General features: G+C 56.3%; 1 protein-coding gene across 2 annotated transcripts; it reads left to right on the plus strand.

Annotated features, from left to right (window-relative positions):
- The first annotated feature begins 200 nt into the window (after window positions 1–200).
- Window positions 201–20,984, plus strand: TAB1 (TGF-beta activated kinase 1 (MAP3K7) binding protein 1). 2 transcript variants are annotated; one of them, XM_054582402.1, is made up of 11 exons: window positions 201–253; window positions 9,809–9,957; window positions 10,300–10,453; window positions 11,446–11,532; window positions 12,031–12,169; window positions 13,134–13,247; window positions 13,850–13,961; window positions 15,684–15,828; window positions 16,470–16,692; window positions 17,706–17,868; window positions 19,478–20,984. In XM_054582402.1, the coding sequence occupies exons 1-11, from the start codon at window positions 221–223 to the stop codon at window positions 19,683–19,685; spliced, it is 1,527 nt and encodes a 508-aa protein (XP_054438377.1). In that variant the 5' UTR covers window positions 201–220; the 3' UTR covers window positions 19,686–20,984. The 2 variants fall into 2 exon arrangements, with proteins under 2 accessions (XP_054438377.1, XP_054438378.1); XM_054582403.1 differs by having other exon boundaries at window positions 9,821–9,957.
- The last annotated feature ends 1,863 nt before the right edge of the window (window positions 20,985–22,847 follow it).

Here is a 22,847-nt window from a genome sequence, read left to right on the forward strand (position 1 = left end):
GAGGCGCAGCCACTTAAGGAAGCCTATACGTATCGTCCGGGTGGAAGAGCGCGCCTGCGCATACGCTCCGCTACGGCCCTGGCCCACTGCGGCCGTGGGAGGGCGCTGGGCGAAAGCTCCTTGTTAGCGCGGTCTTCCAGGCCGGCTTCAGGCCGCTCTAGCCGACCTTCTTCTCGCCTGCTCTGTCGGGCGGAGGGAGCGCCCGCTGGGTCCCTCCAAGATGGCGGCGCAGAGGAGGAGCCTGCTGCAAAGTGTGAGGAACCGACCCGCTCTCCGGGCCGGGGGTTGGGAGCCCGGGGTGGGGTGAGGGGGCAGTCTGGTGCAGGTGCGGCTCCCTCTTCTCTTGGACCGCCTACCTCTCCCTGGCGGGGTGCGATCGCCGCCCTCCCCTGTCCTGGGCCGACTCCCCGCCCATTCCCCAGGACGGGGCGCGTGCGCGCTGCCAGCCCAGCCGTCAGGGGCTCGGATTCCAGGTCCCAGACTACCCGAGCGTCCGGGGCACGTCGAGGGTCAAAGTTTTGGAGCCGGAAGGGCATATGGCGCCTGGCGCAGGGGTGGTGAGCCAGACGTGGGATGATGATAATCATAGCAGCACTTGTATGCGGCTTACTCCATCCCAGGCTTGATGCCGATTGCTTTACATTTGTAACTTTGATTTCAATAGCAGCCCCATGAGACGAATACTCTGGCTATTCTTGTTTTACACATGAGAAAACGAAGGCACAAAGAAACATCACTTGCCCAAGGCCACACAGCTGGTGAGGGGCAGAGGCAGAGTTAAAAGCAGGCAGTCATTCTTTTTAACCTCTGACCTCCGACGGAGGAAGGACGGAAGTGGACAGCCTGGGTTCTGGTCCTGGCTGTCACTCACTCTGCCTCAATGGGCCTCAGTTTCCTCATCTGCAAGGTGAGAGCAGGCAGTGGGAGCATTGTCTGTTGACTCATCCCTACCCTCAGTCTGGACCAACACTGGCTTGTCGCTGGCGTCTTCCAGCCCTTATGTCTTCGCGACCCTCGCGTCGTGCAGATGCGTACATATTGGCACCTGCCAGGTCAGGATGCTGGTCCCTTGGGTCCTCCACAGACATAGCAGTCTGTTGTAATTGTCTGTGGAGTTGTCTGCCTCCTGTTCTGGAAAGTGAACTCTTTGAAGACAGAGACTTGTCATTTACAATGAACAGTGTCACCAGTACCTGCCACCACTAGGTGCCAGGCATTCAGTAAATATATATAAAATAATGAGTAAAGCGTTTGTAGCCAGGTCCAGTGCTCATCATTGGCCCTCCTGCCCTGAGGGTCTTGAAGCATCGGAACTGGGGTGCAGGGGATGACTTCCAGCTGCATGTTCACATCAGGCTTCGTGTAGACCCTGAAATTCCTCTTCCAGGACCGCAGCTCCCAGCTTGGCGGGGGAGTGTGTAGATCTCTTCCTCTCCACACTTTTGGCTGTCCCCCCCCCCCCTTTTTTTTTACACTGCTTGGCAGGTCAGCCTCGTCATTGAGTGAGTTAGGTAGACCTGGCCCTCTGTTTTGTAAGCTCCCAGAGGGCAGGCGCCTGTGTAAAGTCCCCATTCTGATAAACATTCCAGAAACACTGGCTGGATTGCAGCACATGCTGAAAGTGATAACCGCCAGGATCACTGCTCTAGGCTGGCTCGGCCTGCTGAGGAGGCTGGCTGCCAGCTTCCGTCCTCTCTAGGTTATGCTGAAGCCCAAGGGACTCAGGTTAGACAGGGGATGAGCTTTACTAGCTCCAGAATGCGTTCCCGGGTGGTGGCAGATCCTTTGAAAGGCAAGATAGTTAGCTGTAAGCACAAAGTATCCTGATGAAAGGCGAGGGGCTGCCTGGCAGGTCTGCACCAGGCCCCTCCCAACCCAATGAGGATGGAGACATTTCTGCTCACAGGGTGGTTTGCGGGGCTTGCTGTCCCGCCCTCCACTGTCCTGAGTCTGGTGCGAGGTGCTCAGACACCATCGTTTGGCAGATGACTGTGAGGGCTGCTGGCGTGGGCCTAGCGATGTGAAGCTGAACAAGGCGTTTGCCCACCCTCGCGGCCTTTGCAGATCAGCTCGAGAGAAGGAGCCATGTGCCACTTACACCGTGTGTACGGCGCTCTACTGTCAGTGCGTTGAGGGGCTGCGGGTGGCCTGATCTGGCCGGGCCGGGGGAGGCTGGCAGGAAGGGCTGGGGAATCGCTGACATGGTGCTGGGGGGGCGTCGCTACGGCCAGGTGGCAGAGCACTTTAGTGGAATGACATCCGAGGACTTTTCCCTCTCGTCCCCAGGCAGCGTGGTACCTTCAAAGGTCTTTTGAAGAAAAGAACAGCTTTTGAAGATAGCTAGATGTGTTCGAAAAACCTAGGCCCTTTGCCACATGATGAAACAGAGTATGAATCTTGTATGGCCTTGGGCAAGTCACTTAACATTCCTGAACCTTGGTTTCCCAAGCTGAGAGGGCTCCCAGAAGTGTGGTTAGTATTAAGCGAACGACCATGTGACACTCCTAGCCTGGCACGGTCACACTGCAGCCGTGAAGTTCCACCTTTAGTTCTGCCACGAGTGAGTGCCTGGGGCTCGTTCTCCAGCGTCACTGAGCACTCACTAAGTGGCAAGCCCCATGTGGGTACAGGGGACACTGTCATCATGAAGCTTATATTTTAGTCTACGAAAGGAGACAGTAAACAATGAACAGAGACATATTACGTATGATGTATTAGTATTTATAACGTAACATCGGGTGGTGCTGTGAGGAAAAATAGTCTGGATTCACACACAGGATGGTGGAGGGGCCATTGAAGACCAAGTGGTAGGGGAAGACCTCTCAATGTGTGATTTGATAAGATGAGCCCCGGGCAGGCAGCTCGGTTAGTTAGAGCAGAGCGTCATCCCTATAGGCCAAGGTTGTGGGTTCAGTCCCCAGTTAGAGCACATGCAAGAAGCAACCAAGGAACGCATAAGTAGGTGGAAGAACAAAGTGATGTTTCTCTCTCCCTGTAAAGTCAATAAGTAAATTAAAAAGAAAAATAAAATACTTGATGAAATGAAGTAGGGGGCATGGGAGGGAGTATTCCTTCCTGAGGGAACAGGGACACAAAGGCCTGCCTGTCTGGGGAGCGGCGAGGATGCCCATGCGGCAGGAACGGAGTGCGTCGGGGAGTGGGAGTAGCCCAGGCCCAAGGGAGCCTGCGGATCTGTGTGTGGACTTTGGATTCTGTTCTACGTGTGATGCGAAACTCTCATCTGGTTTTGAGGAGGGGCATGGTGTGACCTGATGGGGAATTGGAGAAAGCCCTTCGTTGGGAAGGGCTTGAGTGTCAAGGGTAGACGCCTGGGGCCTGCTGAGGGGCACTCAGTTGTCCAGATGTGAGATGCCAGCGGCTTGGCCAGAGCAACGGCAGAGGAGCGGGGATCAGGACTGGGCACAGGCTGTGTTTTGGGGGAAGATCTGGTCCAATCTGCGGACAGACCGGATGTGGGGTGCATGACTGAGGAAGAAGAGTCAAGAAGGACTACGAGGTTTTGGTTGGAGCAACAGTGGCGCCCTTTGCTGAGATAGGAAATCCAGGAGCGTGTTGTGCGCAGGGAGAATCAAGAGTGTGATTTTGCCTATACTATTATTTCCTAAATTAGTTTCAAAAGTCAACTTGAACTTAAATGTTTTTAACTTAGACGTATCCCAAGCAATTATATCTATACAATCACAGGTGCTAGCTGTATATTTTTCTAAGGTACATGGAAATAATTGTATGCCCGTTAAAATAAAAACATTCGCTTGGCCGCCGCCGACAGCCATCTCTCACACTGGCAGAATGTGGGCCAGCTGCTCTAGCACACAGTAAGTGCTGCGCATTATTATTTAAAAGTGTGTTAGGACTGTATTTGTGATGAAAACATAGAGAACCTTTGATGAAACCCTGGTGAGAGAGGTGGGAGCCCTAGTGTGGAGCTGGTCCCAGAGAAGGAGGGAAGGAAAAGGGGGTCATTCAGAAAGACAGAGATGGCGGCGGCCATCGGATGTTTTAAGCTTTTTGGAGAAAAAGAGCCGCCGCCCCCACCCTGAGTCATCTTCCTGGGAGCATTATTCTCCCTTTCTGAGCTTCCTTTTTGCCTCTGAGGAATTCGGTGCTTTCACCACAAAAACACTCAGCCTTTTCATACTATAATTTGATATTCAAGCTGTGGCCTGAACTTGGAACCGTGCTTTGTCCACTTCGGCTTCCCAGGAGTTCGAGACGAGGCTCTGTGGGGGCTGGAATGAACCATTTTTAGGCGATATGCTCCCATACGTATGTGCAGAGCTAATGCATGAATCTATGTGCGCAAGGTGTTTACAACGCCCTTAATGGGTTAAGTACAATTGGATCACAAAGAAGCTCTTCATTCCAAAATAATGCATCTTGGAAACTCCTCCACGCAAACAAGTTAAAATAAGGTTGTTTGAAACAGCATTTTTTTTTTCTTGCCATATTTTCTGTTAAATTTCTTGTGAGAAGTTAATTTGTAAGCCATCAAAGAGTTGAAGTGGTCCATGCTCATGGTTGTACATATTTACTCAGCTCTGTGACGAGGCTGTGTGAGCGTGAAACGCCCCCTTCTCAGTTTACCAGCCAATTCACGCTCTGGGTGTAGCAGCGCCACTTGCTGCTGGTTGCTGGTGGGCCTGGCATTTGGGGCGTGGGAGAAAGTATGCATCAGTGTGTGCTGGGGTGGAGCGGTGGGTGGTTTGTGTAAATGGAAAATCCATGACCTTTCCAAAAATTGTTCAGAAATATGGAGGAAGGAAGCAAGAGCCTTGGGAGTTGGGTGTGTTGTAACAGCGTCAGCCATGTCTGCTTGGTATGGAAAATCCCCGTGGAGATGGAGAGGCGTGGAAGACCACGGTCACCGAGCAGTGCACCTGGCCACGGCAGTGTGAGAGTGATAGCTGGGCCGCCGCTGAAATCGGGGGCGACCATGTACTCTCCCCCTCCCACGCGGGAGAGGCTCCTGTGACCGTCTGGCCAGGCGTCACAGACTGTGGGCAGGGCTGGGGGCTGCCTTCTAGGCAGGCCCTCCACGGAAGGCGTGCTGGGGAAGCTGCCCCTATGTCACTGGATCCAAGGTGCTATTACTTGAAAGGATGCATCATTATTTTACATGCTACCGAGAAGGAAAACACGCTGCTAAAAGGCTGTAACACACCAAGTTCAGAGATATTGGAGTGCTGAAAATGTATGTATGTCAGCCAGTGAAATAAGGTAGCTAATCAGTGATACCAGGCCACAGCATGAGAGTTGCTGCAAAGCGAAATGGTTAAGGGCCGCCGAGCGGGCTGCCCCATACATACCATGAGGCCGTGGTCTGGATTTCTCAGGGAAGGGGCTTTGTGGCCGTGGCCAATATTTTCGCAGAGTCTGGGACACATACAGGGAGGTGGTTTGGTGTGTGCTGGTTGGGACCTACCTCATCATTACACACTGAGGAGGCTATTTGCTTCTCTGTTTTCAAACTCTCTGATGACATATCAAGAGAAAGACTTGGTTCGGTCCCAGTGTATGTCCTTAACACCTTTCCAATTCTTGCTAATCTCTCTTCTTTGTTAACAGAGAGAGCAGGGATCCAGCTCAGAATCTGTCACAGGCAGTTGGTTCAACTAGAATTTAATAACTTTGTTTTCTTTTAGTTTTTTTATTGTCTTCGAGATATGGCAAATAATACTGGTTTTCTACTCATGATACTGAAAACGTTTACATTCACAATGAAATCATTTGCATAAAAGAAAATATATCGATTTAAAGAAAAAATATGAGGTGGATGATTCCTTGAAGCTGGTGAGTGGATAGCTGATGTCTGGGAAGCCTGGCCTCTGGCCCCGGTTGGGCCGGGCAGGCCTGTCATGGGTGGGTAGGCCTTGGAAAGACAGAGGGACGGGAGGCCGTGCCTCACCACGGAGAGAGAGAGAGAGATATATATATATATCCGGCAGGCAGAGTCGTTTATTTGTGGTGCTAGTATAAAAATAGTCTCAACTCCTAGCTCTGGTTGTGTCACGGGTGCCAATATCACCATGGATACTTTTTAATTTGCTCTTTGGATAATTTTTTCTTTTTTCTTCCTTGTGTTTATAGCAAGCGAAGTCAAACCGGCTAGGAACTCAGTGTTTAAAGAGCACCAGTGTGAAATAAGCAGAGCTGTGCTCAGCAGCGTCCATGTGTCCAAGCCGCTGGCTTGCTTGGCATTGTGGCTCCTATCTGTGACTGCGCCTCGAGGGTCAGCACCCCCCCCCCCCACTGTGTTGCTGGCTTTTCAGTAGAGCAAACCTGGGGCTGAGTGTCACTCCTGGGCTGTGTTTGGTGCCGACACCTGCCAGAAGTGGGTTAGCTTTCCACGCTTTCTGTCCTGGTCACAGTTTTTCAGAAGTCATTTGAAACATTGTATAAAAGGCCTTATCTGTACAAGATAAAGAGCTAAGTGAGATTGTTAATCAGAGGGTGATATTCAAAACTGCATTAAGTGCATTTAACTTTTGACAAATGTGCAAAGGTAATTTATTGGAGAAAGGATAGTCTTTTCAACAAATAGTATTGGAACAATTGGACATCCATATGCAGGAAAAAAAGAACATTGGACTAAACCTTTATACAGAGATTAACTCAAAATGGATCACAGGTCTAAATGTAAAACTATAAAACTTTTAGAAAGACATGTAGGAGAAGATCTCCGTGATTTGCAGCTGGACAAAGAGTTCATAGACATGACACCAAAAGCATGAGCCATGAAAGAAGAAAATTGATAAAATGGACTTCATGAAAACTAAAAGCTTCTGCTCTGCAAAAGATACTTCTTTTTTTTTAGTAATGTGTCTTTTCTTTTAAAGATTTTATTTATTTATTTACTTATTTTAAAGGATTTTAATTTTTGAGAGAGGAGAAGGGAGAAAGAAAGAGGAAGAGAAACATCAATGTGTGGTTGCCTCTCATGCACCCCCTGACTGGGGACCCGACCCACAACCTAGGCATGTGCCCTGACTGGGAATCGAACCAGCAACTCTCTGGTTTGCAGGCTGGCACTCAATCCACTGAGCCATACCAGCCAGGGCTGCAAAAGATACTATTAAGTGAATGAAATGACAAGCTACAGACTGGGGAATATATCTGCAAATCACCTGTCCAACAAAGGACATTTATCCAGGTATTAAAGAACTCTTAAAACTCAACAGTTAAGAAAACAAACAGCCCAGTTTAAAAATGGACATAAGACTTAGAAACCTCATCAAAGAAGATATGTAGATGGCAAATAAGTACATGGAAAAATGCTCAACATCATTATTAGCCATGGAGAAGTGCAAATTAAAGCCACAGTGAGATACCACAGACCTCTTACAATTCTAAATTAGATTGAGGAAAAAAAAAAGAATACCATGTGGTGGCGAGGATGTGGAGAGCACCAGAAACTTGCAGTGCTGGTGGGAATGCAAAATCTGGCAGTTTCTGATGAAGTTAAACAGCAGTCTCACTCCTCGTTCTTTCACTAGAGAAATGCAAAACTATGTTCACACAAAAACCTGCCCATGGATTTATAGCAGCTCTTCTCATAATTGCTAAAAACTGGAAACAGCCCAGATGTCCTTCAGTGGATGAGTGGGTAAAATGTGCTCATCCATATGACAGAATCCTGTTCTGCAACAAAAAGGGACACGCTGTTGAGGCAGGTGACAACTTGGATGAATCTCAAAGGCCTACTTGCTGAGTGTAGGAGGCCGGTCTGGAAGGTTACGTACTTAGAGACCTAGGGTGTAGTGGTGGTTGCAGAGTCTGGAGGGAGGGGTGGGGGAGAAGTTAGTATTTAATGGGCATAGAGTTTCAATTTGGGATGAAGAAAAGAGTTACCGGACGGATCGTGATGGTCTCACAACATGTGAATGTATTTTAGCGCCACGGGAAGTCTTCTCTTAACATAGTAAATTTTATGTTATGTGTGTTTTGTCACAGTAAAAAGAAAAAAGGAAGGTTATGTACTGCATAGTTCACTAATGACATTCTTAGAAGAACCGTATAGTGATGGAGCAATGGTCAGTAGTTTCCAGAGGCCTGGGGAGGGCGCAGCAAAACCAGGGTGTGTTTGGGATGATGCTGGCATGTTAAAATTTATGGGCCTGCACACCCCCCAAAATTCCTTTTTATTATACGTTAATTTAAAAATGAAAGCAGACTCCCACACCCTGCAGAAGTTGCTCTAGGGTACAGAGCACAGAATTGAAGCTCCTACAGGGGTGTCCCACCTTTTGGCGTCCCTGGGCCACCCAGGAAGAGTTGTCTTGGGCCACACATTACATACACAAACATTAACGAAAGCTGATGGCAAAAAAAGGGTTTTAAGTAAATCTATGGCTTTGTGTTGGGCCCCCATTTATAGCCATCCTGTGGGACACTCCTGCGTCATTAAAGCAATTAAGATGAAAAAAAAAAGAGAGAGAAAGCCATAAAGTTCCTCCCTGTCAGTATGTAAATAAACAGAAGATGATATTTGCCACAAAAGCTAACCACGGGCTTTTTACACGTCTGATTGCAAAAGCCTGTTGAAGTGGTTTTCACATCCTTTTTTGAAGATTCACTACTGACTTGTACGAAGTTGCGCACAATGCTCGTGCTTACTGAATATTTCAGTAAAGCTTTCGATCCAAGTTTTGTTCTCCGTGCAACTGGACTGGATTCTCCCGATTGTTTTCATCAGCTCCAGGCCAACACAGTAGGTCCTGGGAGTGCCCTGGGAGACCAGGCGTGGGTCTCAGCAGGGGGTCGAGTGGGGAAGCTTTCACTGAGGCAGTGGATTGTGCATCAGAGTCCTTTCTGGGGCTTAAGAAATGCCGGTGCTCAGAGTGCGCCTTAAGGAGATTTAGGAAATGCAAAACCTGTTTCGGATGGGGCCTGGATGTGTGTGGACATGCGTACGCGCGCGCTTAAAGCTCTGTCGTGATTATAGTAGGCAGCCTGGTTTGAGATCTGCGGGGTAGGACGGGAGTCAGACACAGGTGGGCAGGCGTGAGGGAGACAGAGGTAGTGGGACTACACAAGAGGGCTGTCAGCCAAGCCTGGGGAGGGTCTTTCTGAAGGAAGACCCCCTCGCCCAGGGAAGGCGATTCCCATGCCAGAGTCCCATGAGAATAGCCAGAGAAGGATAAGAAGGGTGTTCCGGGCAGAGGGAGAGAGTGGGGTGTGGGCAGGGCACTGCCAGCGTTTGGTACAGGTGGGGAAGGTGTGGCAGGGAGCAGGTGGGAGAGGACATAGCAAAATGCGCAGCAGGGATTAGAGGCCCCAATGTCAGGGAGAGGGACTGACGAAGGCTAGCTTGTAAGTCAGTTTCTCAGAGCCACCTGGCAGGACCTGACCACAACACAGGTACCCGGACCTTACCAGGAGCAGACGTTCTGGGGGTGGGGCCTGGAAATCTGCACTTTCATTCAGTGCCCAAGGGCCTGGAGTCAGGGCCACTGCAGCGAGAGGCGAGGAGCTGCCCAAGGGTTTTCTACCAAGAGTTTGCCTCGTGTGTGCACGTCTCGTTCGTGTTCTGGAGCATCGCTCGTACCTGGAGTTCACTGTCAAGCCTCGCATTTGGGCGCTCTGGTCTTTTTCAGGGAATGGGTGAGTGGATAGGCCATAAAAAAATGCCAACCCTCTGCAGGTGTCTATTCACACAAGCATCATTATTTTGCAGAAGGAAGTAGAACCCCCTGTGTAGGGCTCTGGCCTTGCTGGGTTTTTGTTGGGGAAGAAAAAGGTGAAGTGGGGTCTGCCCTGGAGGAGAAGGTGACACTTCCTCATTTCCTAGTGTCCTTCCCAGGAACAGCAGCCAAGTTGGACAGATGACCTGCCTCTCTGCCACCTCTCTGGGGTGGGCTCAGCCTCCAACCGAAGCTACTCTGCTGATGGCAAGGGCACTGAAAGCCACCCGCCGGAGGACAGCTGGCTCAAGTTCAGGTGAGTGTGCCAGGAACGCGTCCCTGGGCGTGGGAGTGGGTGTGCAGCTCTCTCGCATGGGGCTTGCCAGTGAGGTGTGGCCCATGGGAGGTGGCATCTGCTGCTGTCCCTGCCACATCTAGGCCTCAGACCAGCTTAGGGCCTGCTACAACGGGGAACATCCTGAAGGTCATGGCCAGATAAAACGATGGTCACAGTGGTCCAGGTGGGCCCCTGAAGCCACAGCTGCTGTGCCTCTGGTCTCCCCCAATTTTTGTCCCTCCTCCCCGTCCACTCGGGATCCGGCATCACTCTTCTGGGGGCCTCCGGTCTCAGGCCTCCTCCTACCTGTCTGCCTGTCAGGAGCGAGAGCAGCTGCTTTCTGTATGGGGTCTTCAACGGCTATGACGGCAACCGGGTGACCAGCTTCGTGGCCCAGCGGCTGTCCGCGGAGCTCCTGCTGGGCCAGCTCAGCGCTGAGCACACAGAGGCCGACGTGCATCGTGTGCTGCTGCAGGTACGGTGCCCGGGCCGGCTGACGGCCACCGGTGGGTTGTGTCCCCCAGGAATGTGGCCCCACTACTGTGAAGTGGGGGCTTAGCCAGGGCTGGTCTGCAGACCCTGCCCACTCCTTCTCTCCTGCGGAGGACCCAGCTTTGGGAGCCCCGCGCAGCGGCAGGGGCTCCCCACTCCCGGGGGTCCAGGAGCAGGCAGCCCGCAGCAGCCCTTACCCCCATCTGACAGCGCTGGCTCTGAAGGAGATGGTCCTGGGGCACGGGGAGGAGGGGTAGAACCGTGGGCGAAGGGGTGTGGCGCGGGTGCTGATTTAGGGTGACTTAGGCCGCTTTCCTTGGGCCTGACTCGGGGGCCCGGCCGCTGGGGGCTGCCAGCACCCGGGGCCTCGCCTCCTCACTTCCAGTCCCTGGCGCCCCTTGGCCAGCTCTGCGTCTCTGCTTGCTGCCGTTTTGGAGATTTTCTTCCTGGCGTCTCCCTGTGGAAGCACATCTGGAGTCATTTAGTTTGGATGAGGAGGATGGATTCCTGTTCCTCAAAAACAGTGGTCCCAGCTGTTTTCCTGCCTCAGCACCTGAGGGCTGGCGTGCCCTCCCCTGCCGCAGGGCCCTGTGCCACTGGTTCTCAGCCGGTCCCCCCAGGAAAGGCAGCGGTGTGACCAGTGTTCGGGGGTGAGCAGGATGTAGTGATGACACCAGCTGTCTCTGAGCCAGGCGCTGAGCGCTCAGCCACCCTCAGAACAGCGCTCACCTCTTCATAGGTGAAGAGACTGAGGCGCCAGCTCGCCTGATTCCAGGCCTGTGCTCTTGGCCTCTGCGTGCTCGGCCTTCGCCTCTGTGGTTGCTGTGCAGTGCCACGCGTGAAGCCCCTCCCCCATAGGGACCTGCTCTTCATACAGCGCGTCGCCGTTAGTCGGGGGCGTTTCCGCCTCAGGGGGCAGTGGTGTTCTGAACCGGCGGCTGCCCTGCACCCTGTCCCTGTCCTCTGTGCCTCTAGGCCTTCGACGTGGTGGAGAGGAGCTTCCTGGAGTCCATCGATGACGCCCTGGCTGAGAAGGCCAGCCTGCAGTCCCAGCTGCCAGAGGTACCCTCCCCAGCCTGCCCCCCGGGAGAAGCGCATCAGGGCCGGCTCTGCGAGCAGCACGGGCTCGTTTGCCACGTCACTCCCAAGCCATTGACACCACTGGGCCAGAGCAGCAGGAGTTAGGGGACAGTTCCTGACCAGGGGACATGGGTGAGGAGGGGTTCGCCCTCCAAGGGGCCTCCCTGGCTGCAGCGGGCAGCGTTGCTCGGGCGCAGCAAGGGGCGGACAGTGCAGGGCGTGAAGAAGAGCCCTTGCGGGTCCGTCTTCAACCTGAGTCTGCCCGCCGCCCTGCCACCGCCCGCTCCCATCGCCCACCAGCGCTTTCAGAGGCGACCGGGCACGCGAGGGCGCCTCGGGCTTTCCCGGACAAACCTGCCTGGAAGGGTGGCTTCCACCCCGGCCGGGCCCCCAATGCCTGCTCTTTGAGGGGGCTTGGGGTGGTTGGTGAGGGGGTCTTCGAGGACCCGGCCTGCTCTGACCCTGACCGGTGGCTTGTAGGGTGTCGCCCAGCACCAGCTGCTTCCCCAGTATCAGAAGATCCTCGAAAGACTCAAGGTGTTGGAGAGGGAGATTTCGGGAGGGGCCATGGCTGTCGTGGCCGTACTTCTCAACAACAAGCTCTATGTCGCCAACGTCGGTGAGCCACCCGTCTGTCCCGGGGCGGGGAGGGCTGAAAGGATGAGCTCTGGGGGTCTGGGGTTCTCTGGGCAGTCTGCTTTCCAGACACATGGGAGCTCCGTCCTGGATGGGCCAAGGCCGTTGGGCGGGTGTCCCTGCTACTCTGCACGGGTGTCTCCGCCTCAGTGGGGGGAGTTGGAACTGCCTGCGGGACACAGGCGTCTCCTGGCTTTAGTCCCCGTGCCGCTCCTAACTGGCCTGCCGCCTTGGGGGTGTTGTGTCCCTGTCTGGGTCACCTCAGTGGCTCCCTCTTCCAGAAGAGACTGTCATCTGTAGAAGACCCACTTGGCATCCCATGGAGGGTGGTCAGGTGGGCTGGGTGCGGGCCGGGGGTGAGGGGTCACAGGGGCGTTCGGTGGGCAAAGAGGAGGCCGCCTGGGGCCAGGAAGGCCGCACCCCAGAGCGCCAGCTGCTGTCGGAGCCTGTAGAGACCGCGCCGGCAGTGTCCCTCTTCTCTTCCTCCTTTCCTTAAGATGTCATTACGGAAAAAAATTAAAAATGTAAAAACAATAGAGTGACTAGCCGAATGAACCCTCGTGTGCCTCTCCGCAGCGCCAGCGGTCCTGTCCTCCTGGCCAGTCTCATTTCACCCACGGCCCTTTGTCCCCGCGTTGCTGTGAAGCAAACACCAGACATCGTGGCCTGGTACCTGTAAATATTTCTGACATACGTCTCCCTAGACAGAAGGTCTCTTATTAAAATCATAACCGTAATCATCCTAGGATGGCACTGGAAAAGTTTAACCTAATTCCTTCATGTCGTTGGCTCTCCCTGACTGGTGGCTCACCCAGGGGCCTGTTCTCACTGCTTGTTGCCGGGGCTCCCGCGCGGGAGACGCCTGCCTTGGTCTCTCTCTGCCTTCTCACCGTGGCCTTGTCCGCTCTGTGCTCAGTCTGTGCTCAGCGGCTCAAATTCTGCTGCAGGTACGAACCGTGCACTTCTATGCAAGTCCACGGTGGATGGGCTACAGGTGACACAGCTGAACGTGGACCACACCACAGAGAACGAGGATGAGCTCTTCCGCCTCTCACAGCTGGGTGAGTGGGGCACGGGGGCCGAGGGGTCAGTGGCGGGACGGCGACGCTTGTGGCTCATCCTTGCTCTCTCCTGGTGGTTGTGTAGCGAGAGGTTCGACAGGATGGGCTGTGACCTTGGGCTTGGGGCCAGTCTGCCTGGGTTGACTGGCGGCTCTGTGGCTTCCCGGTTGTTGATGTCTGGCACTTACTCAAGCTTTCTGTGCCTCAGTTTCCCCGTCTGTAATGAGATAACAGTAACATCTGCCCCAGGGTGTGGCGAGGGTTGAAAGAGTGAAGGCATGTAAAATGCGCCCTGCAAGAGCACCCAGCAGGTTCCCTGTTACTGGTGGGGACTGAGGCTGAAGCAGCCCCGAGAATTCAGACGCCGCTGCCACCGCTCCCCTCCCCAGGCCGAACGGGCTCTCAGTCAGCAGGTGTTCCGACGGGGCTGTGGATGGGGACTGAGGACACAAAGGGGCATTGGGCCGGCCGCTCTCAAGGCACCTGGTGTGGCTTCATCTCCATGGGTCCCTGGTACCTTGTTTCATGGATGTGTCTGTCGCCTTCTCTTTGTCCGTCATTTTGAACAAAGTCTGGCTTGTCATGTTGTTCTCCCCTGCCAGGTCTGGACGCAGGAAAGATCAAGCAAGTGGGGATCATCTGTGGGCAGGAGAGCACCAGGCGCATCGGGGATTACAAGGTCAAATACGGCTACACTGACATCGACCTACTCAGGTAGGTGGCCGGCCCAGTGCGCCCCGCCCCCCTTAGGCTCTTGGGGCAGCAGGTGCAGTTGAGATAGCTCAGGGCCCACAGACATTCTTCTTTCCCCCTCCCAGAGAGGTTGGTGTGGGGCCAGGGGTCAGGGACCTATAGAGTGAGGCTGGCAAGGAGTTGAAGCCAGAGGACAGCAACCTGTGTCACAGGGCCTAGCAGGAGGGGCCAAGGTTAGCCTGAGAGGCTGGTGTGCGCAGGGACAGACCGAACGCTGGCCGGCCGGTGCTGTCTATGGCTGGGGCCAGGGCAGAGGTCCGAGGCGGACTGCAGATTTCCCCCCAAGGACACCTCTCTTCTGTCTGCCACCCAGTGCTCTTGGCCGCAGATGGGCAGTGCGCGCAGCCGAGAGCCTGGGCTGCGGCAGCCCATGCACAGCCCTCGCCTGGGCCCTAGGCAGTAGGCGCTGCCACTGCCCAGAGGTCCTTTCCTATGAGGAACCAACACGGTGATGGTAGGCTGCCTGTCCGGCCACAGGGCTGGCTGTCAGCTGAGGCAGGACCGGAACCCAGGCAGCCTGGGTTCTGAGCACATGTCCTTAAATAGGCGTGTGCATGTCAGCATGTGTGTCTCATCGTGGCATTTAGTGTCGCAGCCAGAGCCGAGGAGGTGTTGTGCCGAAGGCCTGTCATCAGAAGCTGGGCCTCATCATGACTTAGAAGCACGAGTTAGAAATCCCTGCTCTCACAGGATATAGGCTGTTGAGTTTGGAACCTTTTGTTTCTAATTTGTGGGGTTCTTCTGCTTTATTGAAGAGCTCATATGTGGTCTCAAACAGTGCCAAGGATAAACCGTGCAGAGTACGTTTTCTTCCTACCCCAAGCCAGGACTCCTACCCTAGACACTGCTGGTTTCTTGTGTACCCTGCCCAACGTTCCTATACGCGTGCAATACGTGTGTGCATGCGTGCGTGTGCGCGTGTGTGTGTGTGTGTGTGTGTGTTGGGTGGGAGTTGGGGCTGGGACGGGCATCCTTTTCCACATACCCACGGAGCGCTGGCCTCCCCTATCCGGCGTTCCGCGCCTCACTTTTTCTGTCCGGCACCCGCCCCTCCATTCCTGCCACCTGCGGTTGAGGCTGGCAGTATTTTCCGTGACAGCTGCTGGGTCCCAGTGTGTGGCTGTGTCAGCACTCACCCATTGGCCCCTACTGGCGGACCCTCAGGGTGTTTCCAGACTCTGCTCTTTCAGCTACTGTTGCCAGAAACATCCCAGAGTTGTCTGTGTGCAGGTACACAGGCAGGAGCTTCCCGGCATTTGCCGGCCTGGCAGCGCATCGGATGGTGCCTGCATGCAGGTCGTGTGTCGGCGGGGTCTGGGGCAGCTCCACACCTGCTTTGGAGGAGCCCAGGAGGAGCGGCTTTGAAAAGGGAACCCTGCTCTCTTGCTGTCCCACCCTCCCCCGCTGCTGCCCAGGCTCTATGGGCAGGAGATGCCGTGTGGGGCCAGGATTGGGCGTGTCGCCTTTGCTCTCCTGACCCCAGCTGCCCTCTAGCTATTCTGGCCCTCAGAACGTGATTGTAGTAGCTGCCCCTAGAAGGCAGGTCTGTTTTTCTCTTTTCGTTTTCTCTTGTCAGATGTGTGTTTTGTTGTACATCAAGGTAGATTCTGCCCCATAGCAGAATAGATGTCCCATGGGGGTCTTTCCAAGCACAGCTGTCCCCTCCACTTTCTCTTCCTCCAGCGCCGCCAAATCCAAGCCGATCATCGCGGAACCTGAAATCCACGGTGCACAGCCCCTGGACGGGGTGACCGGCTTCCTGGTGCTGATGTCGGAGGGGCTGTACAAGGCCCTGGAGGCGGCCCACGGGCCTGGGCAGGCCAACCAGGTGCGTGGGACCGGAGCAGAGCATGGCTGGCCAACCCGCAGGGCGGCGTGCTCCCTGGGGGCCTGGCCGGCCCTCCTGCTCAGCACCAAAGTGCTGAGGAATCTGCGGCTCTGATTCCGAAATGCCTTTGCGGGGCGTCCCTGGGTTCAAAGCTGGGGAAGAAGCCCAGAGCTTCACGAATACACTGGACAGTGGACTTCTCTGTGGGCAGGAGCCCTGTCGTCATTCATTCTGTATCCCCACTTCTGACAAAATGGGGTCATCGTAGCCTGCAATAAACCTGTTCCAGGAAAGAAGGCTTGATAACAACCACAATTTATACAGGGCTTTTTAGCAGTCTCTGGAGTTCCCTCACATCTATTATGTTTAAGCCTCATAATAATCCAGAGAGGTGGACATGATCCCCGTGTTATTGGTGTGGAAGCCAACAGTAAGAGGGACCACAAGGTCACGCCTTTTCTAATGAGAAAGTCCCAGAAGGATTATCCTGAATACCTTGAAAAGCTTGGATTGCAGGTGTGGCTGGTGGGGACTTCCTTCACCTGCTTAACCAGTGACCCCTAAGTGTCCTGATTAGGCTCTGGAGTCGTCACAGCCCCTGGCCGCCTTGTTTCTTACCAGACGTTTGCCCCCACCCCCAGGAGATCGCTGCCATGATTGACACTGAGTTCGCCAAGCAGACTTCCCTGGATGCAGTGGCTCAGGCCGTGGTGGACCGGGTGAAGCGCATCCACAGTGACACCTTTGCCAGTGGCGGGGAGCGTGCCAAGTTCTGCGCGAGGCACGAGGACATGACGCTGCTGGTGAGGAACTTCGGCTACCCGCTGGGTGAGATGAGCCAGCCCACGGCGTCCCCCGCCCCCGGTGAGTGTGCAGTGCGGGCGGAAAGCCCCCAGAAGGCCGTTGGGGCTGGGTGCGGGGCAGAGTGGCTTAGGTGCTGGGCCTCGCCGCCCGGGACAGCGGAGGCAGAGTGGGAGGCCTGGCTCTGCGCAGTCCTCTGGGCGCTCAGACTTTCCGGCTTTCTGCCTGCCTTTGTTTGTTCTTCCTCTTTATCTGAGAATGAGGAAGGACCATTGGCCCCGGCCCCTCCTGATGGCCTGCGGGCCAAGTGCTTGTGGAGATGCCAGGCCACGTGATAGGGACGATGGCTGGCGCTGACTGCCTATAGTCCTCATTAACAACTCTCAGGATGAGAACACCCCGTTTTACAGAAAGGGAAACTGAGGCTCGAGGAGGAAGAGATTTAGATGAGACCAGGTATCTCGACCGAAGGTCCCTGAAGCCTGGTGCTGTGCCTGGACCGTGTTAGGGGAGAGCAACGCGCTTCACTTTCTCCTTTGTTAGTTCTGGAACCGAGCTGTTCAGGAAGCAAGGCAGTTGTTCTTTCTGCGCTTCCTGCTCATGCTGCTCAGTTCCTGGGACTGCTGTTTTTTTCTTTTGTCAAACAAGCCTTAAGGCTCAGACGTGCCCGGATGGACTTGTTCTCCTGTGGACACCAGGGTTACTGGAGTCTCTCTGGCTTGTTATTGCAACCCTGTTTTTGTTGGGCCGGCCTCAGTTAGGAGCCTGCTTACCCCCTCAGATTAGAGCATCGCCACGGGGAGCCAGGCGGTAACCCTTTCATCAGGCAGCTCAGCACTTACTTCGCCCCCTGCTTTGAGCACGGGCAGTCCCGTGCTGCCGGGCCCGGAGGTCTCTGCCACGGGACACTCGTTCTCTGTCCCGAGGGGCGCACAAGGCCAAGCCCCAGCTTGGGGAGCCAGGTTGGGTCACCCCCGTCGCCTCTTAGCCCCCAGACACGGCCGTCAGGCCCTGGAACGTCCCTCCTCCCACCACCCCAGCCGACCCCTGTGGCCCACCCCTCTCTTCTTCCCAAGCCGCCGGTGGACGTGTGTACCCTGTGTCCGTGCCTTACTCGAGCACCCAGAGCACCAGCAAGACCAGCGTGACCCTCTCCCTCGTCATGCCCTCACAGGGCCAGCTGGTCAACGGGGCCCACAGCGCTTCCGCCCTGGATGAAGCCACTCCCACCCTCACCAAGTAAGCCCTCGCAGCGCCCACAGCCCCTCTCGGGCCCGCCTCTGGGGCACAGCCCTCGGTATTGGAACAGGAATGCGGGGGCCAGGTCCTGTAGCGGAGCGACCCTGGGTGAGAGGCCCTGGGGTCTTGTACCTCTCACACGCCCCGTCTCCCTTCCTGGGAGGCCTCTAGAAGGAGAGGCAGGAAGAGACAGTAGGGGGTCCCAGCAGCTCGCCGAAGCAGGGCTGGGACAGGCAGGTTTCTGGGGCGGAGCGGCTGAGGCCACCGGGAAGGGACACGCAGCTGATGTTGACAGCCTGCTGGTCCCATTTTCCCGTGGGTCCCCCGTATTTTCATTGAATGGGAAGGTTCTCCTCTGGTTCTCTCTTCTCCTGTCTTGAAGTGTGTGTCGTAGCATGGCCTCCCCAGTAGCATCCGCGCCTGGGGACACTGTTTGGCCCGTCCGGGCTTGTCAGAGCCAGTGCTCTCTGACTAAAACGTCTGACTGAGCTTTGAGTGAGGCCGCACAGACTTCGGTTTAAGGCAGGGAGGCAGCAGGAGGGCTGGAGCCTGAGGGCAGGGTGGGCAGGCCTCCTCCGGCTGCCCCAACCTGCCTGCAGGTCTGGTGTCCAGCCCACCCCTCCTCTTCTGAGGAATGTGTGCCCCCCCACCCCCCAGAGACCAGGATCCGGTTTCCACATTCCAGCCCTGCCCAGAATAATAGAGACGCCACACCCAACCCACTCAGGGCGCAGCCAATCGGAGGGCCCGCAGGACGAGTGGAGTCGTGTCCCTCTGCCTGGAGGGGTCCTCCCCCCTCCCTGCCCCCATGCTGCTGGGTCAACACCACCCCCGGGCCTGGAGGTCTCTGCCTCGGGCTGGCAGGGCTTGCCATGCAGCCAAGCGAGGCAGCCGAGGGCAGTCGGGGTGGCTTCCCCACTCTGGCAGGGCTGCCCAGGGGAAGCCACTGGCTGTGTCCGCAAAGGCAGAGCGTGACCGCAGTGGTCCCAGACCAGGCAGGAGGACCAGCCATCCTTCCGTACCTCTAACTCGCTGGGCCCCTAAACGGCCCTTTCCTCTGCTTTGCACCTGAGCGTGAGGTGGGCCCCGCTGTGGGCTGGCCCGGTGCTGGGCGCCAGGCGCCGGGCAGTGCTGGGTGTTTGCAGCTGGCTGTGTGTACTGTGCAGAGCGTGGGTGTCCAGGGAGCTCTGAAGTCCCGGGGGACCCATCTCCCCAGCCAGTGAGAGGGGAATGAGAAGGAAAGAGTGGGGAGGTTTTCCAGAAGAAGAGCCTTTGTCAGCCCGTAGCCAGTGGGGTTTGGATCAGGATGGATCAGAGCAATTGCAGTAGGTGACCTCCAGCTCAGGGCTGCCCCGAGGGTCCCTGGGTGCACAGTGGCCACTGGCCATGCATGGTTATTGAGTGCTGGAACTGGGGTCCATTGCCATTCTAGTTCATTTAGATAGCCACATATAGCTCGGGCTTAAAAAGCACATTGCACTTTCATCTGCTCCTAAGAACACGTGGTCGGCTGGCTCTTTGTTAGACCTGTGGCTCAAGGCAGGGCCCTCTCCGTCCCCGGGCTGGAAGCCAAGGCCCCTGACCGGCCTCTCCCCTGTCCTCCTCACAGCCAGAGCCCGACCCTGACCCTGCAGTCCACCAACACGCACACGCAGAGCAGCAGCTCCAGCTCGGACGGGGGGCTCTTCCGTTCCCGGCCCGCCCACTCGCTCCCACCTGGCGAGGATGGCCGCGTTGAGCCCTACGTGGACTTTGCTGAGTTCTACCGCCTCTGGAGCGTGGACCACGGCGAGCAGAGCGTGATGACGGCACCCTAGCCCCGACCAGGGAGTGCAGCCCGGGCAGGGTCTCGCTTGAGAACAAGGGGGCCCACCGCTGGGGCAGGGTGGGCTTTTTCCTGCCGGTGTCCTGTGCCATGGGGGCCAGTGGGTACCTGGTCTGCAGACTGGACCCCTCCCTCAGGCAGCCTCCGCCAGGACGGTCCTCACAGAACAAAGGTGCGAGTACAGAAGCTGGGCCAGCCTGCGAGCCCGCCACGTGGAGCAGAACGTGAAGAGGTTCTCCTGGGACCCAGCAGCTTCCCGCCACCCCCTCCCCGTGCAGGAGCCTGTGGCCAGCACCAGCGCCTCTCACCGCTGGGCAGCGGTTCCCCGCTGTTCGTCCCCAGCTTCCAAAGTGAACCCCAGTTGACATCTGCACCTTTGAAGCCTGCGTCTGACCACAGGGCTCCGCGCCTAGGCCAGCCCAGGTGTTTTCAGGGGTAAACGCTTGGGAAGACCAGGGAGGTGCTGGGGCCTGGGATGGCTGCCAAGGGGCCAGGTCAGGGAGGAAGGAACTGGAGGTAACAAGAGGATCACTGGTCCCGGAGCCCCCCAGAGCGAGCAAGCTGGGCTGGCGAGCTCCCCCGGAGATGGTGGGGCAGGAGGGGCGAGGATGTGTCAGGCCGGCTCATGTCACGTGAAAGAGGGGACAGTGGAACATGGTCCTGAAAAGGGACGGGTTCTTTGAGACCTGCTGCTCCGTAGTCAAGCTTGGGCTTGAGACATGCACTGCTTTTACCGATGCCTGGGGCAGGCTCCGGCCATTAGGCCCCGAGTGAGACCGCACCATGGTGCTCCCCTGCCTTCTGTGGGGAGGGGTTGCATTCTGTTTCCGCAGGAGAAGCGAGCCCAGGAGACTCACAACGTGCCCAAGCCACACGGCCTGAGGCGGGGCAGGACTCAGGCCTTCTGCGAGTCCTGAGTGCCCTGGCTTCTGCCGGCCCCTCCCCAGGCCGCAGTCTCCTGCCCCACGGGGCCCCAGACACAGCTCGCCAGGGACTGGCCACAGAGGGCGGCCTCTAGGGTGTTTGGGCTCTGAAACGTCAAAGGCTGGTTCCAAGGCCCTGCTCGCGCTGTGGCCCCAGAATATGGTTCTGCGGGAAGTTTGGCAGGAGCGGAGGGGGTGCGTGACTCCCTCCGCCTCAAAGGAAGCCACCTCCCTTCTTCACGAGAACTGATTTAAAATCAGCCACAAAGGCTGGGAAACAGGGAATTCTCTTCCAGGAATGTCTCGGTGACGCTGTTTGGTCTCTAGAAATAGAATCACTTTTTTACCACGGCAAAGAAGTAATAAATGGCGGTAGTATTGGTTGTGGCGGTGGTGGTAATAGCGCTGTTTCTCCTGTGTCACGTAACTCGAGTGGCAGGCAGCTGGGTGCCCCCTGTCCCCGGCTCCCTGGGCTGGGGCTGGCCCTGGTGCTGCCGCCTCACAGCCCACGGGGAGATGCGGGTCGCGGCCTCCCTCCAGGTCCCCTGCACAGCCCGGGGGGGGCAGTTCGCCGCCGCTGCCGGCCAGCTCCCCGGGCCCCTCGAGCCACGGCGGGGCTGGGGTGCGGCCCCCACGCCCCCGGTCCTGCCTGCCAGTGGTGTGTGGCTGTCAGAGCTTCAGGTCACCAGGACAGTGGATGTTGGTGGGTGTTCAAGGGGTTCCTATTTTGGTTTTGTTTGGGTGGAGGATATTCTATAAATACCCATCCATAAAGTGCCTCTCTCTTCCTGCTTTTGGAGACTTAAGTACTCACAAGAGCAGTGTCTGCAGCTAAAACCAAAACACAGTGTGGCTTAGGAGCAAAGCCACCACACTCAGTGTTTGGGTGGGGGGCTCCCAGGCACTTCCTCCCCTGTGCGGGGAAGCGGCTCCAGGTGGAGCGCCAGCAGAACTGCCTTTCAGAACTTGACCCCCTCGGCCGTCCCTGGGGGTCCTGACTGCCTGGGGGCGTCAGCCCAGCACCTGAGAGGGAGGTGGTGGGCAGGCCAGTCCGCAGATGAGTGACTGAGGCACAGACGGCCTCTCCCAGCAGCTGCTTAGCCCAAGGTGTGTGGGGGCGGGGCGCTGCCCCTTCTGGCTCTTTCCCTGTCCCCTTGAGCCTGCCTGCTGCTGGTGAGGGGGGCACTGTGTCAGCCTCCAGGTAAGAGGGGGGCCGAGGGGGAGCTTAGCAGTCTGTTTTAAGATTTAAGAAGTGGGGGGGGGGAGGCAGAGACAAATGTATTTAAAAAGTAAATAAATTTAAAAAAAAAAAAGATTTAAGAAGTGGCAGGGACAAGAAGAACCGGGGCAGCCAGGCGAGGTGGCGTGGCCTGGGCTGGTCAGTACCCGCCTCGGACACGCAAGGTGGGCGGATTGCCGGCACCAAGCCAGAAGCCAGCTGGAGCCCCCTCCGGCCTTTGATCCCTTCTCAGTGGTGAGGGTGCCCGTTGCCCTGAGGCTGGGTCAGGGAGGAACAAGCCCACCCACCACCCACCGCCTGTGTCCATTCGTCCCTTGAAGATGAGTTTCCTCACAGCACAGGACTCAGCCTCAGGCTTGACCGAGGCCCGCGCCTGAATGAATAAGTGAACAGCCCTGTGACCCTGGGCAAGTCACTTGACCATGCCGAGCCTCGACTTCATCTATAAAAAGAGGATCCGCTCTGGCCGGGGTGGCCCAGTGGATTGAGTTCGGGTCGCGGGTTTGATTCCCGGTCAGGGCACATGCCTGGGTTGCAGGCCGGTTCCCTGGTTGGGGGCGTGGGAGAGGCAGCTGATAGATGTAACTCTCACAAAGTGATGTTTCTCTCCCTCCTTTCCCTTCTCTCTAAAAGTAAATAAATAAAGAGTGTCCAACCTGCTTCTTCATAAGGTGGCCTGACGTGTGTGAGCCGTAGAGGTAGAAACTGTCCTGTCCTACAAATGTGGGAATGGACGGTAACTCTAACCCCACCACGCACAGGCGTGCACTGAGTCACACTCCCTGAGGGCTCTACCTGGGGCCCTAAGTGTGGCAGGTGCCCCTCGCAGCTCCCCCAGGAACCCAGATGCAGAGGGGTGGTCGTGGCTCTTGCCCCTTCTCCACCAAAGCCCAGAGGGAGGCTCTCAGATGGACCCCCAACATTTTTTCCAACAAGGGCATCTTTCATGGTTCTTCCAGGCCCTCCTATTTGGAAACGAAACAAGGACACA

The sequence above is a fragment of the Pteronotus mesoamericanus genome, unplaced genomic scaffold, assembly GCF_021234165.1.
Source record: "Pteronotus mesoamericanus isolate MK-2021 breed Mesoamerican mustached bat unplaced genomic scaffold, CSHL_Meso_final contig_702, whole genome shotgun sequence".
Lineage (NCBI taxonomy): Eukaryota > Metazoa > Chordata > Mammalia > Chiroptera > Mormoopidae > Pteronotus > Pteronotus mesoamericanus.